At 41.0% G+C, this 13,626-nt stretch overlaps 2 protein-coding genes across 5 annotated transcripts; one reads left to right on the top strand and one right to left on the bottom strand.

Moving 5' to 3' along the window:
• Positions 1 to 810: 810 nt before the first annotated feature.
• On the bottom strand, positions 811 to 6,843 carry cdr2b (cerebellar degeneration-related protein 2b). 3 transcript variants are annotated; one of them, XM_058405626.1, is made up of 6 exons: positions 6,058 to 6,841; positions 5,673 to 5,859; positions 5,468 to 5,580; positions 2,734 to 2,882; positions 2,272 to 2,382; positions 811 to 1,904 (listed from the first exon to the last, which is right to left on the bottom strand). In XM_058405626.1, exons 3-6 carry the CDS (start codon positions 5,504 to 5,506, stop codon positions 1,169 to 1,171), a joined length of 1,035 nt encoding a protein of 344 aa, XP_058261609.1. In that variant the 5' UTR covers positions 5,507 to 5,580; positions 5,673 to 5,859; positions 6,058 to 6,841; the 3' UTR covers positions 811 to 1,168. The 3 variants fall into 3 exon arrangements, with proteins under 3 accessions (XP_058261609.1, XP_058261607.1, XP_058261608.1); XM_058405624.1 differs by lacking the exon at positions 5,673 to 5,859 and having other exon boundaries at positions 6,058 to 6,843; XM_058405625.1 differs by having other exon boundaries at positions 5,673 to 6,841.
• Positions 6,844 to 8,149: 1,306 nt separating this feature from the next.
• mettl9 (methyltransferase 9, His-X-His N1-histidine) lies at positions 8,150 to 13,564 on the top strand. Of its 2 annotated transcripts, XM_058406384.1 has the most exons (6): positions 8,150 to 8,287; positions 8,417 to 8,578; positions 11,387 to 11,577; positions 12,189 to 12,398; positions 12,521 to 12,705; positions 12,795 to 13,564. In XM_058406384.1, exons 2-6 carry the CDS (start codon positions 8,417 to 8,419, stop codon positions 13,001 to 13,003), a joined length of 957 nt encoding a protein of 318 aa, XP_058262367.1. In that variant the 5' UTR covers positions 8,150 to 8,287; the 3' UTR covers positions 13,004 to 13,564. The 2 variants fall into 2 exon arrangements, with proteins under 2 accessions (XP_058262367.1, XP_058262366.1); XM_058406383.1 differs by lacking the exon at positions 8,150 to 8,287 and having other exon boundaries at positions 8,402 to 8,578.
• Positions 13,565 to 13,626: the final 62 nt, after the last annotated feature.

Raw genomic sequence — 13,626 nt, 5'->3', positions numbered from 1 at the left:
AAGCATTCCCAGAAGAGTGGAGGTCAACTCTATAAAGCTGTCCAACTGGTGTGATGATCAGGTGTCCACATACATTATGCCCATAGAGTGTTTTGTCTTGCATAAAGCTAGATTTCTGCTTTACAAGATGGTGTATGCATATGGATCAGTTCTGGGATTTTTAAATATTAAATAACTTTCCCAAAATCTTTACACCACAAACATTACTGTAAAGCAAGCATCACATATAATATTAACCTTTCTTTACCAATGATACACTATATTGGCAAAAGTTTTGGGACACTCCTCCATATCATTGAATTGAAGTGTTGTTTTTCAGGGGTTGGGCTTGGTCCCTTAGTTCCAGTGAAAGGAACTCTTAATGCTTCAGCGTACCAAGACATTTTGGACAATTTCATGCTCCCAACTTTGTGGGAACAGTTTGGGGATGACCCCTTCCTGTTCCAACATGACTGCACACCAGTGCACAAAGCAAGGTCCATAAAGACATGGATGACAGAGTCTGGTGTGGAGGAACTTCACAGAGTCCTGACCTCAACCTGATAGAACACCTTTGGGATGAATTAGAGCGGAGACTGTGAGCAAGACCTTCTCGTCCAACATCAGTGACTGACCTCACAAATGCCCTTCTAGAGGAATTGTCAAATATTCCCATAAACACACTCCTAAACCTTGTGGAAAGCCTTCCAGAAGAAAAAGAAGTAGAAAAAGGTACCCAATAAAACATCTAAAGATTTATTAATTGCTAAGTCCTGGTTTCACAATGTCTATGAAGAAGTGTGTGTGTGTGTGTATCTGACAAAGTATGAGACATGTACAATCTAAACAAAGGTTTTATTTTTTAAATTCAAAGTCAAAGTTTAACTCCAACTCTTTTTCTATAAACATTTTTGTAGCAGCACGACTAAAATATCACCAGTACATATACTAATGAGCAAAAATGATACAAAAAGACCACAAGTTGGCATGTGCAGCACTTAAACACTTAAATAATCATTTCAGGTCTATAGTTAGGTCAATATCTGCAATAAAATATGAGATATGAAGCTCAAGCTTGGCTGTGCTATCCTATAATAAACCTTATTCCTTCGTGATTCCACTTAATTCAGTCTCCTCACGGCCTTATTATGCCTGCTGGGAGATTTGGGAATTCCTGTAGAGGACAAATCTAACAGTCTTGGGAAGGTGAAACTACATTTAACTTTGTCCTGTTCATCTCTAAGTCCTTTTTGCTATTTTGGATATTAGTGAAAATCTCATTGAAAAGTGTTTTATATTCAGGCAGCTGAGTGCAGTCCGGCACGCTCTGTTTGGTTGTGGATGTCTGGACGGCTTTGTCACACTGTGACCGTGACCCATCTTCACAGCGGCGCAGGAGTGCATTGTACTTCCTCTGTAAGGCGTTGTACTGATCGTCCACCTCGTTTAGCAGGGACATGCCGTGGCTCTTGACTATCTCTAAACGTCCATCAGTGTGTTCTTCATTTCTCATGTCCTCATCCTTAGTGCCAGCTTCCAGCACCTGTCTCTCGGTGTTGCAGCACTTCTGCACCTGCTTCGTCTCCCACATCTCACCCACTTCCTCTTCTGAAGGGAAGAACAGTGCGCCTGGTAGCATGCGTAAAGCTGAACCAGAACGAGTCAGCTGCCGTAGCTCCTCAACCTCAGCCTCCACCTCAGCCAGACGTGTCTTATAGCCTTCCAACAGAGACGCACGTGGCTCCAGCTCACCGATCTCTCGGGCCAAAGCCTCGGCCTCCTGCTCAGCAGTCTCTCTAAGGTTTCGCTCTAAATTCAGCTGGGCCTGCAGTGAATGCAAAAGGGCTTTGTGCTCTTCCTCTTCCCAGTCATCTTCCTCTAGAGAGGGCGTGCTCGCACATTCAGAATGCTCACTGGGTGGATTCCTAAAATACACAGAGCTGTCTGTCAGACTAATGAAGAAATAGAATTGGATAATAGCAACTGGGTGGCCAAGAATGACAAAAAAAATAGTTAAAAAATAATTTTGGATGAATTAGATCTATTACATAAGAAACTAACATTCATCTTTGTTATTTGTCCCTTTAGTGGATCTCTCCAGAAATTGAATCATCCAGTCTTCAAAGCTTCAACTATATGTTAAGTTCATTGACGATGGTAACGTGTCTTTAGAACAAATCCACCAACGTAATATCTACTGTATGTCTATTAATCTTCTGAAAACAGTGAATCAGCAGGAAAAAGATAGATAGATTAATTTGTTCCAGTGAATTATTATTTTAAGATATTTACTTGTCTGATTGGTTGATAGATGATGGCTCCTGAAGATCTGGTGTCAAGTTCTCAATTTCCCTCTGCAGCTCCTCCACCTGACCCTGCAGCACGTTTATAGTCTCGGTAAGCCTGCAGAGAAGAACAAGGTCATGTTTAAAATGATTAAAGGACAGCGTGGTGATGCAGTGGGCAGTGTATTCGCCTCACAGCTCCAGAGTTCAAGCAGGGTTACTGTGTGGAAATTTGGAGGAAACTCATGTATGCACAGGTTCCTCTAGGCTCTCTGCTTTCCTCTGAACTTGCAAAAAACATGCTGTTAGGTGTACCTCAAGTGTGTGTGTGTGTGTGTGGCGTATTCCTACCTTGTATCCAGTGTTAAAGCGCTTGCTAAAGTATATATAGTCAGCTTACTGTATATAATCTTTACACTGAATGTACATGTACTTTAATGTGAACTACATAAATAAACCTCTGCCTCACCCCTCGATATTAAGCTGAGCTGAACGGTTTTCCAAAGAGAGTCTTCGGTTTCTCTGTTCCAAGTCTCGTGCAGTGGCATCTAGCTGCTCATAGACTTTAGCATGCTGATCATTCACCGACCTGAGCATTTCCACCTGCTTCGATAGATGCTGAACAAAAGCAAAACATGGCAGAAAATCAGTCATTTGTTTTCTGTTACTCATAGTCATTTACGCTTGACGTTTCTCACTGATTTACAGTACACCTGATCCAGTGATAATATTATCAGTGATGGGTATGCATACGCAATGTACCCGACCTCCATAAATGATCACGTTACTCTTATCAGCACAGTGTTACGTCACACAGAAAAATGAAATGAACGTAATTGCTAAACAAACACTCTAGCTGTGTATCTGAGTCTTTGATGCACCTGACTCTCCGTATCTCCGAAACAAAGGTTGAAATCATTAAGTCTTATTACTGCTTTACAAACCTTATCACAAACAAAGGCAGTGAAATAGATAAAACGTGAGACGCTATAACTTGATGTACAACATCGATTCTAACCTCACTGAGCTCCTTAATGGATTGTAAAAAAAATTTTTTTCAGATACTTATACTAATCAGTCATTGAGGAGGAGTTTATTATGATAGTCTCAGCTCTTGAAAGATACCACAGTGTCACTCAAAGCTATTATTTGGCTTGGAAATAACAATGAAAAAAATTCTTTTGTGCATTTCCTTTTAGATTGCTGCTACAACTCAAAAACAACCACAGCATTTTACTATTGCATTTTATTCATTAGGAAACTGATACAAAACTGGTCCAAAGTCTGTACTAATCAGTGCTGCATGGTCAGTTATTGTACTGTAATGTCTTGCTCTGTTTACACATAATGCACTACTACAGCACACGGGTCTGGGCCAGATCTGGCATTAAGCCGGCACTGCTGGCTGAGTGCTGGCATGGCAAGTGGTATGTCAACCAGATGCGGACCAGGTCTGGCACTGTTTATATGATGGCATGCCAGATGTGGCCCGGTTATGGTTTGGTTTATGTGGCCCAGGTCTGTCCATGCCAGATGTGGCCCAGTGCTGGACTTGAGCTGGTCCATGCTTGGCCCACCTCTGGCAAACCAGATATGGGCCTCTAAAGGGTCGTCATTCTTTGTGGTATGTGGCCCGAGTGTCAGTGCATTGTGTTGGCCAGTTCTGGGCCAGACCTATTTTGCTATCTTAGATCTGTGTTTTCTCCCGTAGTTCTGCGTTTTATGTAGCACCATGGTCCTAGAATCAAGACATCAACAGTCAAGTCAAGAATTATCATTTCAACCATATATAGCTGATGCAGTACACAGTGAAATGAGACAACATTTCTGCAAGATCCTGGTACTACATAAAAAACCAGCACAGAGCTTCAAAACAACACAGAGCTAAGGACTGAAAGTAAGTTGTCCTAGCCACATAAAGTGCATTGGGTGCAACCTAGTGCAAACAGTGCAAGGCATAAAAGACAGACAATACAAAACAAACTCCTCCCACCACTGAGCATGGCATTGCTTCCCTGGCCACAAATCACTGTGGCATTGTGGCACAGTCTCTAGAAGACTGGGCAGTGGTGACTCAACGGTTAAGGCTCTGGTCAGCCCCAGCTCCAGCACTGCCAAGCTGCCACTGTTGGGCCCTTGAGCAAAGCCCTTATCCCTCTCTACTCCAGGGAGCTGTATCACGGCTGACCCTGTGCTCTGATAGAACAACTTCACTAGGCTGTAATGTACACTATATTGCTAAAAGTTTTAGGACGTCTGGCTTTATTTGCACATGAACTTTAATGACATCCCAATCTTAATCTGTAGGGTTTCATATGGAGTTGGTCCGCCCTTTTGCAGCTATAACAGCTTCTGGGAAGGCTTTCCACAAGGTTTAGGAATGTGGAGGTTTAGGAGGACCAATCCACTCGAAGTGCATTTGTGAGGTCAGGCACTGATGTTGGGCAAGAAGGCCTGGCTCACAGTCTCCAATCTAATTCATCCCAAAGGTGAAGACTAATATGTGCTTACTCTGAGAAATGTGAAGCCAGACAACTAAGTGTTATCTTCTACTCATACTGCCCATCACAAGCAAGCGTAACACAACTTAAGGAGCTGCCTGTCTTCTTACACATAAATAAGCTCACAGATACCCAATGATTGGCTAGTGTTGCTGTGATTGACAGGAGAGAGAGAGAGAGAGAGACACGGCTATTACTGCTTCCTTGTCCTTGTCAAGATTTAAACTTGCAGTCTCAAGCTGATTGGGCATTGGTGACACAACGGTTAAGGCTCTGGGTTAACAATCAGGACATTGGGGTCAAAACCCCTGCACTGCCAAGCTGCAACTGTTAGGCCCTTGAGCAAAGCCCTTAACCCTCTTTCATGGCTGACCCTGTGCTCTGATACAGCAACTTCACTCTGATGTAATGCATATGCGACAGATGAAGGCATCTGAATGCTTTAAATGCAGTCAAATACCAGGGATTTTAGTAGTAGACATAAACACGAATGTATGCTTAAGGTTACTTCACTGGTAAGGTTCTGTGTTAGAGACCAAAAGACAAAAGGGTTGCAGGTTCAAACCCCCGGACTACTGTAAGTGCTTGTATTGCAGTCACTTAAAGGTGCTTCAAATGAAAGAAAATGAATAAAAAAACGTTCAGTGTAAATGAATCCAGCTACAGGAGGGTCAAAACAAAGACTTATACACTCTTCAGTACCTCGATTTCCTGTAGCTGCTCTTGGTTAGTGTTATACATCTGCTGCAGGCCCTCCTCCAATTCATGATTCCTCTCCAGGAGGGTTTTGCCCAGCTCAGCAGCCAAATGAAGATCTGGGCATTGAAAGAGAGTGAAATAAGCAACAAACAAGACTCAGGAGCTGATCTGAACAAGACCATTATCAAGATTAACAAGATTTTTTTACGTTCAAGTCGTTGTGTTAACTTCACATCGAACACTGCTTGATCATGTGTTTAAGTACTTCAGTACTTTGTGGAACTTATTTTCATGGCACTTGGCTATTCAGTGATTTAGCTTCTCCTCAGATGTCTTTCATGTGTTGTGAAAATGGACTTGTCACAGGATGTGGTGCAATCTGTCCGCTGTGGGAACTGACACAGCAAGAAAACCTGGTTTCCGTCACAGAGCTTAGAGTTTTGTTAAAAACATATTGTTCTCTCAAAATAATAACATTAAAATATTATTTAATAGTTAGGCTAATGTACAAGAAAATGGCTATTAGATACCATTTGCTCTCTGCATTATTTCTCTCAAATAATGGTAGAAAGACAAATTTTAAGCTGTTTTACCTTGCTCCAGATCTCGGTGGTCATACCACTGTTGTTCCTCTTTAATCTCGAATTCCTCCTCTACGATCACGTCGGTAAGCATCTTCTCTCAGAGAATGTGTGTTATAGTAAAGCAAAGGGATACAGTACTGCAGCGTCTCTTTCTAACAGCACAAATTCTCCACTTGCTCAATGATGTTCACACTTAACACACAACACTATCTCTCTCTCTCTCTCTCTCTCTCTCAGGAGTGCAGGAAGGAGGAGATCAACGTGGCGCACTCTCTGTACCACAGATAATGCTGTGACGCAACCTGTGCCAAGTTTATCACCGGTCTAATTAATGCATCTGAACCTGAAAGGAGTACAGAGTACAGGTCCAATCCAGCATGTTGTCATCATTTAGTGATGTCCCCTGTTCCTGGTTTTAAATAAAATACACCAGCCAGCTGTGACTATCGAGAAACAAGATTCAATCTTCTCTGAAGCCTGAGTCAATACCATGGAGTTATTTTTTACAACATGTGTTACTTTTGTGGCATCAGCAGTAAAACTGTACAGCGTACGGCTATGGAGCGTGACAAGAAGAAATGAACAATGTACAAAATAGGCTTCTTAAAAAAAACCTCTTTAAGCTCTTAAGAACATCTTTAATCTCTTTTTTTTAAAAAAAAAACTCTTTAAGCTCAAGCTCTTAAGAAAATATTGGACAAAATGCAATAGGTGAATCTGAGTTAAGTGATGCTCATGTGCACATTGAGTCAGAGTCCGCTTTCGACTACATTCCCTGACTGACATGCTGCAGTGAAAAATATACATTTAATATATATATATATACACACACATTTAAATGCTGTTTACTCAGGATGACATTGCTAATGACATACCCTGTAACAACAATAAATTTCGAGGGTATAACACTTGACTTATACTATAGGCTTCTGTCTAGGAGCTTTCTATAGTCACCCTGAAGGTATGTGATGCATCTGAGTGACAGATGAAATATTACTTATACTTACTGGGGCAGTGGTAGCTCAAGTGGTTAAGGCTCTGGGTTGTTGACCGGAAGATCAGGGTTCAAGCCCCAGTACCACCAAGCTGCCACTGTTGGGCCCTTGAGCAAGGCCCACAACCCGTCCTGCACACCCAGGGGCGCTGACCCTGTGCTGTGAAGAAAGAAAGAATTTTACTGTGCACTAATGTATAAGTGACAAATAAAGACATCTTACTGGATGGAGAAACCCAGACTGTGTATATAAAGACTCAAAAGTGGGGATGTAGGGGGATCTGGCAGTGGTTAACGTGTTAGACTACTGACTGGAAGGTTGTGAGTTCTGACTGCAGGGCTCCTGAGCATGGCCCTTAACCCTTAATTGCTCATTTGTATAAAATGAGACAAAATGCAAGTCTGTATAAGGGCGTCTGCCAAATGCTAGAAATGTAAATATAACTCTTCTTGATCAGTCTGAGGTAGCGAGATGTTCCGACTTTAAACAGCCCTAAACTGATAATGCACTCCTTAGACTTACACAAATTGCATCCTATTAAAAATGAATAAACTCCAAACATTTTAGTGCCTATTTTCCTCAACCAAGGGATAATGAATGGTATCTATCTATCTATCTATCTGTCTGTCTATCTATCTATTTCTGTCTGTCTATCTATCTATCTGTCTATACATACATACATAATGGTATAAGAAGAAGAAAGAAACAGCCTTTATTTGTCACATACACATTACAGCACAATGAAATTCTTTCTTCACATATCCCATCCTTGGAGGTTGGGGTCAGAGCACAGGGTCAGCCATGATACAGCACCCCTGGAGCAGAGAGGGTTAAGGGTTTTGCTCAAGGGCCCAACAGTGGCAACTTGGCAGTGCTGGGGCTTGAACCCCTGATCTTCCAGTCACCAACCCAGAGCCTTAACCACTTGAGCCACCACTATACTATATCTAGTATGGTTAGTTAATAGGCAAAACTCTTACAACTGACGTTACAACCGACCCCACTCTCCCTCCCCATCAAAGAACAAATAAATAAATAAATGAATAAATGAATAAATAAATAAATAAATAAGAAAACTGCTCCATCTGGTGGCGGGATCAGTGATTGTCGGACGCATTTCCCTGTAACACAGGAAGTAAGATGTCAATGACAGCCGTGTAAACTCTCCAGCTGTTCAGTCCTCATTTGTTTTACGGATTATTCAGAAAGACGATGTGGACAATAAACTTGAGCCACACCTGCAGGTTTGTTTGTTTGTTTGTTTGTTTGTTTGTTTATAGGATTAAATGAATGTGTAGCAGCGCCTCGGTGTGTTAGTGAGATCATTCAGTGTTGCTGCCAGTCCTGTTCTTACCGGAATGTGTGCTCCACAGATGAGGACGCTCCTTTTTGTGTCTTGGGTGGTGTTCTACATTTCACTTCTCTTAGTAGCTCGAAGAATGTGGACTGGAAAGTATTCACGGAGCCCTCTCGCTCGAACGCTTATAATGAACGCCTTAACCAGCTCGGATTTTAATGACCAGGGGATGCCAGAGGTAACTGACTTCAAATGTTTCCTTACTGCATCCCTCTCTTTCTTTAACTTCAACCTTTCTCTTTCCTTATCTTCAATCCTTCTCTTTCCTTAATTTAAATCCCTCTCTTTCTTTAGCTTCAATCCTCCTCTTTCCTTAACATCAATCCCTCTCTTTCTTTAACTTCAACCTTTCTCTTTCCTTATCTTCAATCCTTCTCTTTCCTTAATTTAAATCCTTCTCTTTCTTTAGCTTCAATCCTCCTCTTTCCTTAACATCAATCCCTCTCTTTCTTTAACTTCAATCCCTCTCTTTCCTTATCTTTAATCCTCCTCTTTCCTTAACATCAATCCCTCTCTTTCTTTAACTTCAATCCCTCTCTTTCCTTATCTTTAATCCTCCTCTTTCCTTAACATCAATCCCTCTCTTTCTTTAACTTCAATCCCTCTCTTTCTTTAACTTCAGTCCCTCTCTTTCTTTAACTTCAATCCCTCTCTTTCCTTATCTTCAATCCTTCTCTTTCCTTAACTTCAATCCCTCTCTTTCCTTATCTTTAATCCTCCTCTTTCCTTAACATCAATCCCTCTCTTTCTTTAACTTCAATCCCTCTCTTTCTTTAACTTCAATCCCTCTCTTTCTTTAACTTCAATCCCTCTCTTTCTTTAACTTCAATCCCTCTCTTTCCTTATCTTCAATCCTTCTCTTTCCTTAACTTCAATCCCTCTCTTTCTTTAACTTCAATCCCTCTCTTTCCTTATCTTCAATCCTTCTCTTTCCTTAACATCAATCCCTCTCTTTCTTTAACTTCAATCCCTCTCTTTCCTTATCTTTAATCCTCCTCTTTCCTTAACTTCAATCCCTCTCTTTCTTTAACTTCAATCCCTCTCTTTCTTTAACTTCAATCCCTCTCTTTCCTTATCTTCAATCCTTCTCTTTCCTTAACATCAATCCCTCTCTTTCCTTAACATCAATCCCTCTCTTTCTTTAACTTCAATCCTTTTCTTTCCTTAACATCAATCCTTCTCTTTTCTTTTTTTTTCTATTTTATTTTTATTTGACATTTATTTAAGTACAATCATACAGCCTTTTTTGCAGAGAAACTATAAACATCTAGGGTAAGAACATGTGTCCTAAATCAATTCCATCCGAAGTAATCTTAAATGACCTTCATTCTTTATATAGACATTAAACCAGGTACAGGCATATTCACAAACATATGTTTCCTCCATTTTCCCAGAAATTCATCCTTCTTTAAATTGACCAGAAAAGTTATCTTTTCCATCATATAAATCTCTATAGTCACATCTATCCAATTATCTAAAGTTGGTCTGTCTTGTTTTAACCATTTACGTGTGATTGCTTTCTTGCTAGCTGCCATTAGCACACGCATCAGTTATTTATTATCTGCTGTTACTGTTTCTGGATATACACAGCCAAAATACAGCAATTTGCTTTCTAGAGGTATGTTTCTTCTAAAAATGTATTCAAGAGCCTCCTGTATTTCTTTCCAGTATTTTTGTATATGTGGGCATTCCCAAAATATGTGATAATGATTTGATTCATTACATGCACAGTTTCGCCAACATTTTTGAGAAATATTACTGAATTTGGCCATTTGAACTGGTGTTTTAAAATATCTCATAATATTTTTCCAACATTATTCCTTCCAATTTAATGAGCTAGTTGATTTCCATTGAAATTTCCATTTATTTGACCACTCCTCGTCGGTAAAATTTATTCCACATTCTGTCCTCCATTTCTCTTTGAAATACGTTGTAGAGTGTTTTTTCACATTTCCCAAACTCTTATATATCTGAGAAACAATTTTATATCTAATACCCGACGTGTTTGCCCTCTTAAGCAGGTCTGTCAGTGGATTCATATTACCTTCAAGTTTTCCTTTTATCTCCTGATCATAATAAATTCGAATCTGTAGGTATCTGTAAAAATCCTGATTTTCTAGAGAAAATTTTTCTTTTAATAGTTGAAAGTTTAAAATTTCAACTTTTTCAATGATGGTACAGAAACAAGTAATCCCCTTATTTGCCCATAATTTAAATCTGTTATCCAACCAGCTTGGGGTGAAGTCTGAATCATAAGCAAACCATAATCCTTCTCTTTCCTTAACTTCAATCCTTCTCTTTCCTTAACATCAATCCCTCTCTTTCCTTAACTTCAATCCTCCTGCTTCCTTGTGATAGAAAAATATCAGCAAGAATCAAGGGGAAGGTGTACAAGACAGTGGTGAGACCGGCCATGCTGTATTGTTTAGAGGCAGTGTCACTGAGGAAGAGACAGGAGTCAGAGCTGGAGGTAGCAGAGCTGAAGATGTTGAGGTTCTCTTTGGGAGTGACACGGTTGGACAGGATTAGGAACGAGTACATCAGAGGGACGGCTCATGTTGGACGTTTAGGGGACAAAGTTAGGGAGGCCAGGTTAAGATGGTTTGGACATGTCCAGAGGAGGGAGAGTGAGTATATCGGTAGGAGAATGTTGGACATGGAGCTGCCAGGCAGGAGGAAAAGAGGAAGGCCAAAGAGGAGGTATATGGATGTAATAAATGAGGATATGAAGCTAGTGGGTGCAAGTGATGAGGATGCAGAAGATAGGGATAGGTGGAGAGAGATGATTCGCTGTGGTGACCCCTGAAGGGAAAAGCCAAAAGTAGAAGTAGAAGAATCCTTCTGGTTCCTTAACTTCAATCCTTCTGTTGTACCTGCTGGACAGCTTTATTGATTCATGCAATCCCTTTAAACTTTTCAATAGATAATAAGTGTGTAATAAACAGTTTATTACGCTTCTTCTTCTTCTTCTTCTTCTTCTCCACAGTGGTATCGCTGTTGTCCTGACCTGTTAGGGGAGAAGATTCGGCCCTTGTTTGTGCTGAGTCAGTTAGATGGCGAGACTCAAGCTTTCCTTGAGAGGAGTGTGGAGAAGTCTGGCTGGGTCTTTACTCAACTCTACCACTCCTTCTTCTCCAGCATATTCAGCCCCATCATCTCACGGACATCCATCAATGGGTAAGGTTTCCTTATTGCCTTTATTTCCTATTCTAGTTATTAGAGCTTTCCAGACCAGATGAATATGTGCTGTGGTAGCATTGTGCTGATTTCAGCTTCACCTGATTGACACAGCAATATTTAGTTAGTTTTTTGTGTTATTTTGGTGCAGCAAGGCAGCTCATGTGGTTAAGGCTCTGGGTCGTTGACCGGAAGATCAGGGTTCAAGCCCCTGCCTCAGGGGTGCTGCATCATGGCTGACCCTGCACTCTGACCCCAAACCCCAAGGATGGGATATGCGAAGAAAGAATTTCACTGTGCAGTAATGTGACAAATAAAGACAACATTCCCCTGACACTCCTGCTACACAAATGATGTCATCATCAACTAAAACATACACGCAGGTTACACCACTTCCTGTGTAAGTGCCAACCCGAGTACGAGACGTGTTCACGGGAAACGCGGCACAGTTCCCACACTCGCACCGGGTTCAGTACCGTGGTCTCTTTTCCTGCAGACCACGCTTTGTTTTGCCTCGGCCAGTCTGAAAGCCTCCTCAGCATTGTAACCGATATGAGTTCACATTGTCATGGCTATGATGGTGACCTTTATTTCTTGGTGTCTGCTTACAGGTTTCTGGGACGAGGCTCCATGTTTGTTTTCTCGCAGGAACAATTTCGCCAACTTCTCCAGATCCGTCCAGACTGGAAAGGAGAAAAGCTGCTGGATCTCGGAGCTGGGGATGGAGGTGTCACTGATGTGATGGGCTCTCATTTTAAAGAAGTTTATGCCACTGAGGTGTCACTTCCAATGAGGTGGCAGCTCCAGAGAAAGAACTACAGGTGTGTTTAACTTCTAGGGAAAATCAGTGAAGGAACCAAACAGGTTCCTGATAAAAATCTACAGTTTAAAGACGAGGCCAAAAATTCAAATGAAATCTTTTTTTTTATTATTTCTTTGTCAGGTTGTTGGAAATTGATGAGTGGCAAAAGACAGGTTTCCAGTACGACGTTATCAGCTGTCTGAACCTCTTGGACCGGTGTGATGAACCTTCACAGCTGCTCAGGGACATCAAGAATGCTCTGGTACCCGGTACAGGACGGCTGATCCTTGCAGTCGTTCTACCTTTTCAGCCTTACGTGGAAATAAGTAAGATCCTTGTCTGCTTTTATCTAAATGCTTTATCAAAAGATCGATCTCAACACGATCAAGTAAATAACTCACAATCTTGGGTTTAGGAGGAAGATGGGTGCGTCCATCAGAGCACATTCAGGTGAAAGGAACCACTTGGGAGGAGCAAGTTAAGAACCTGTCCGATGACATATTCCATACTGTTGGATTTGAGGTGGAAGCAGTGACACGCCTACCGTATTTATGTGAGGGAGACATGCACCAGGATTATTATGTGTTAGATGATGCAGTGTTTGTTCTGAAGCCTCAGGAATGAGGTCCCGTTTGAAGCCGGTCCTCGGGACGTATATAGAGAATTATATCTGCATTGAAATCCTTTACTGAATATGCTGAAGTAGAAAAAAAAAATCGTCTAATGTAGTAAGAGGATATTAAAGCCATAGTAAGAACTTTTCTTTTAAAGTTATTTTGGTGAACGGTATACATTTTGCATGTTATGAAAGTATTTTAAATGATGAATCATGAATTTACTGCAATGTTAAGAACCGCCTTCGAGACTTAAGATGTAATCCAGGCAACTGTAGACGGTGGATACGATAAATTCCTGCTGTCTGTTACAACACTGGGCCGCTTGGCCTGTTGTGCCTACCTTGCGTACTTTACCTTGTGTCTTCAATGAAGCATCGGTAAAGCTATGCTCAGACCTCATTTAAACAATATCGTATAACTGATGCACAGTTTTTAGGATTTGTTTACATGATCTTTAGATTCATTTCCAGCCAAGTGCTGGACTGGTGCTGTTGTATTTCATTAACGATGGCTGGTCTGTTCATAATACATAATGTATTAAAGTATTTTCAATAAAAAAATAATACAAGGCAGATCATATCATTGCAGTTCATTGGATATTTGTCACATACACAACTATACACAGTACAA

This window comes from Hemibagrus wyckioides, linkage group LG13 (genome assembly GCF_019097595.1).
Source record: "Hemibagrus wyckioides isolate EC202008001 linkage group LG13, SWU_Hwy_1.0, whole genome shotgun sequence".
In the NCBI taxonomy this organism is placed as follows: domain Eukaryota; kingdom Metazoa; phylum Chordata; class Actinopteri; order Siluriformes; family Bagridae; genus Hemibagrus; species Hemibagrus wyckioides.
This window is presented reverse-complemented; position numbering and strand designations above follow the sequence as displayed.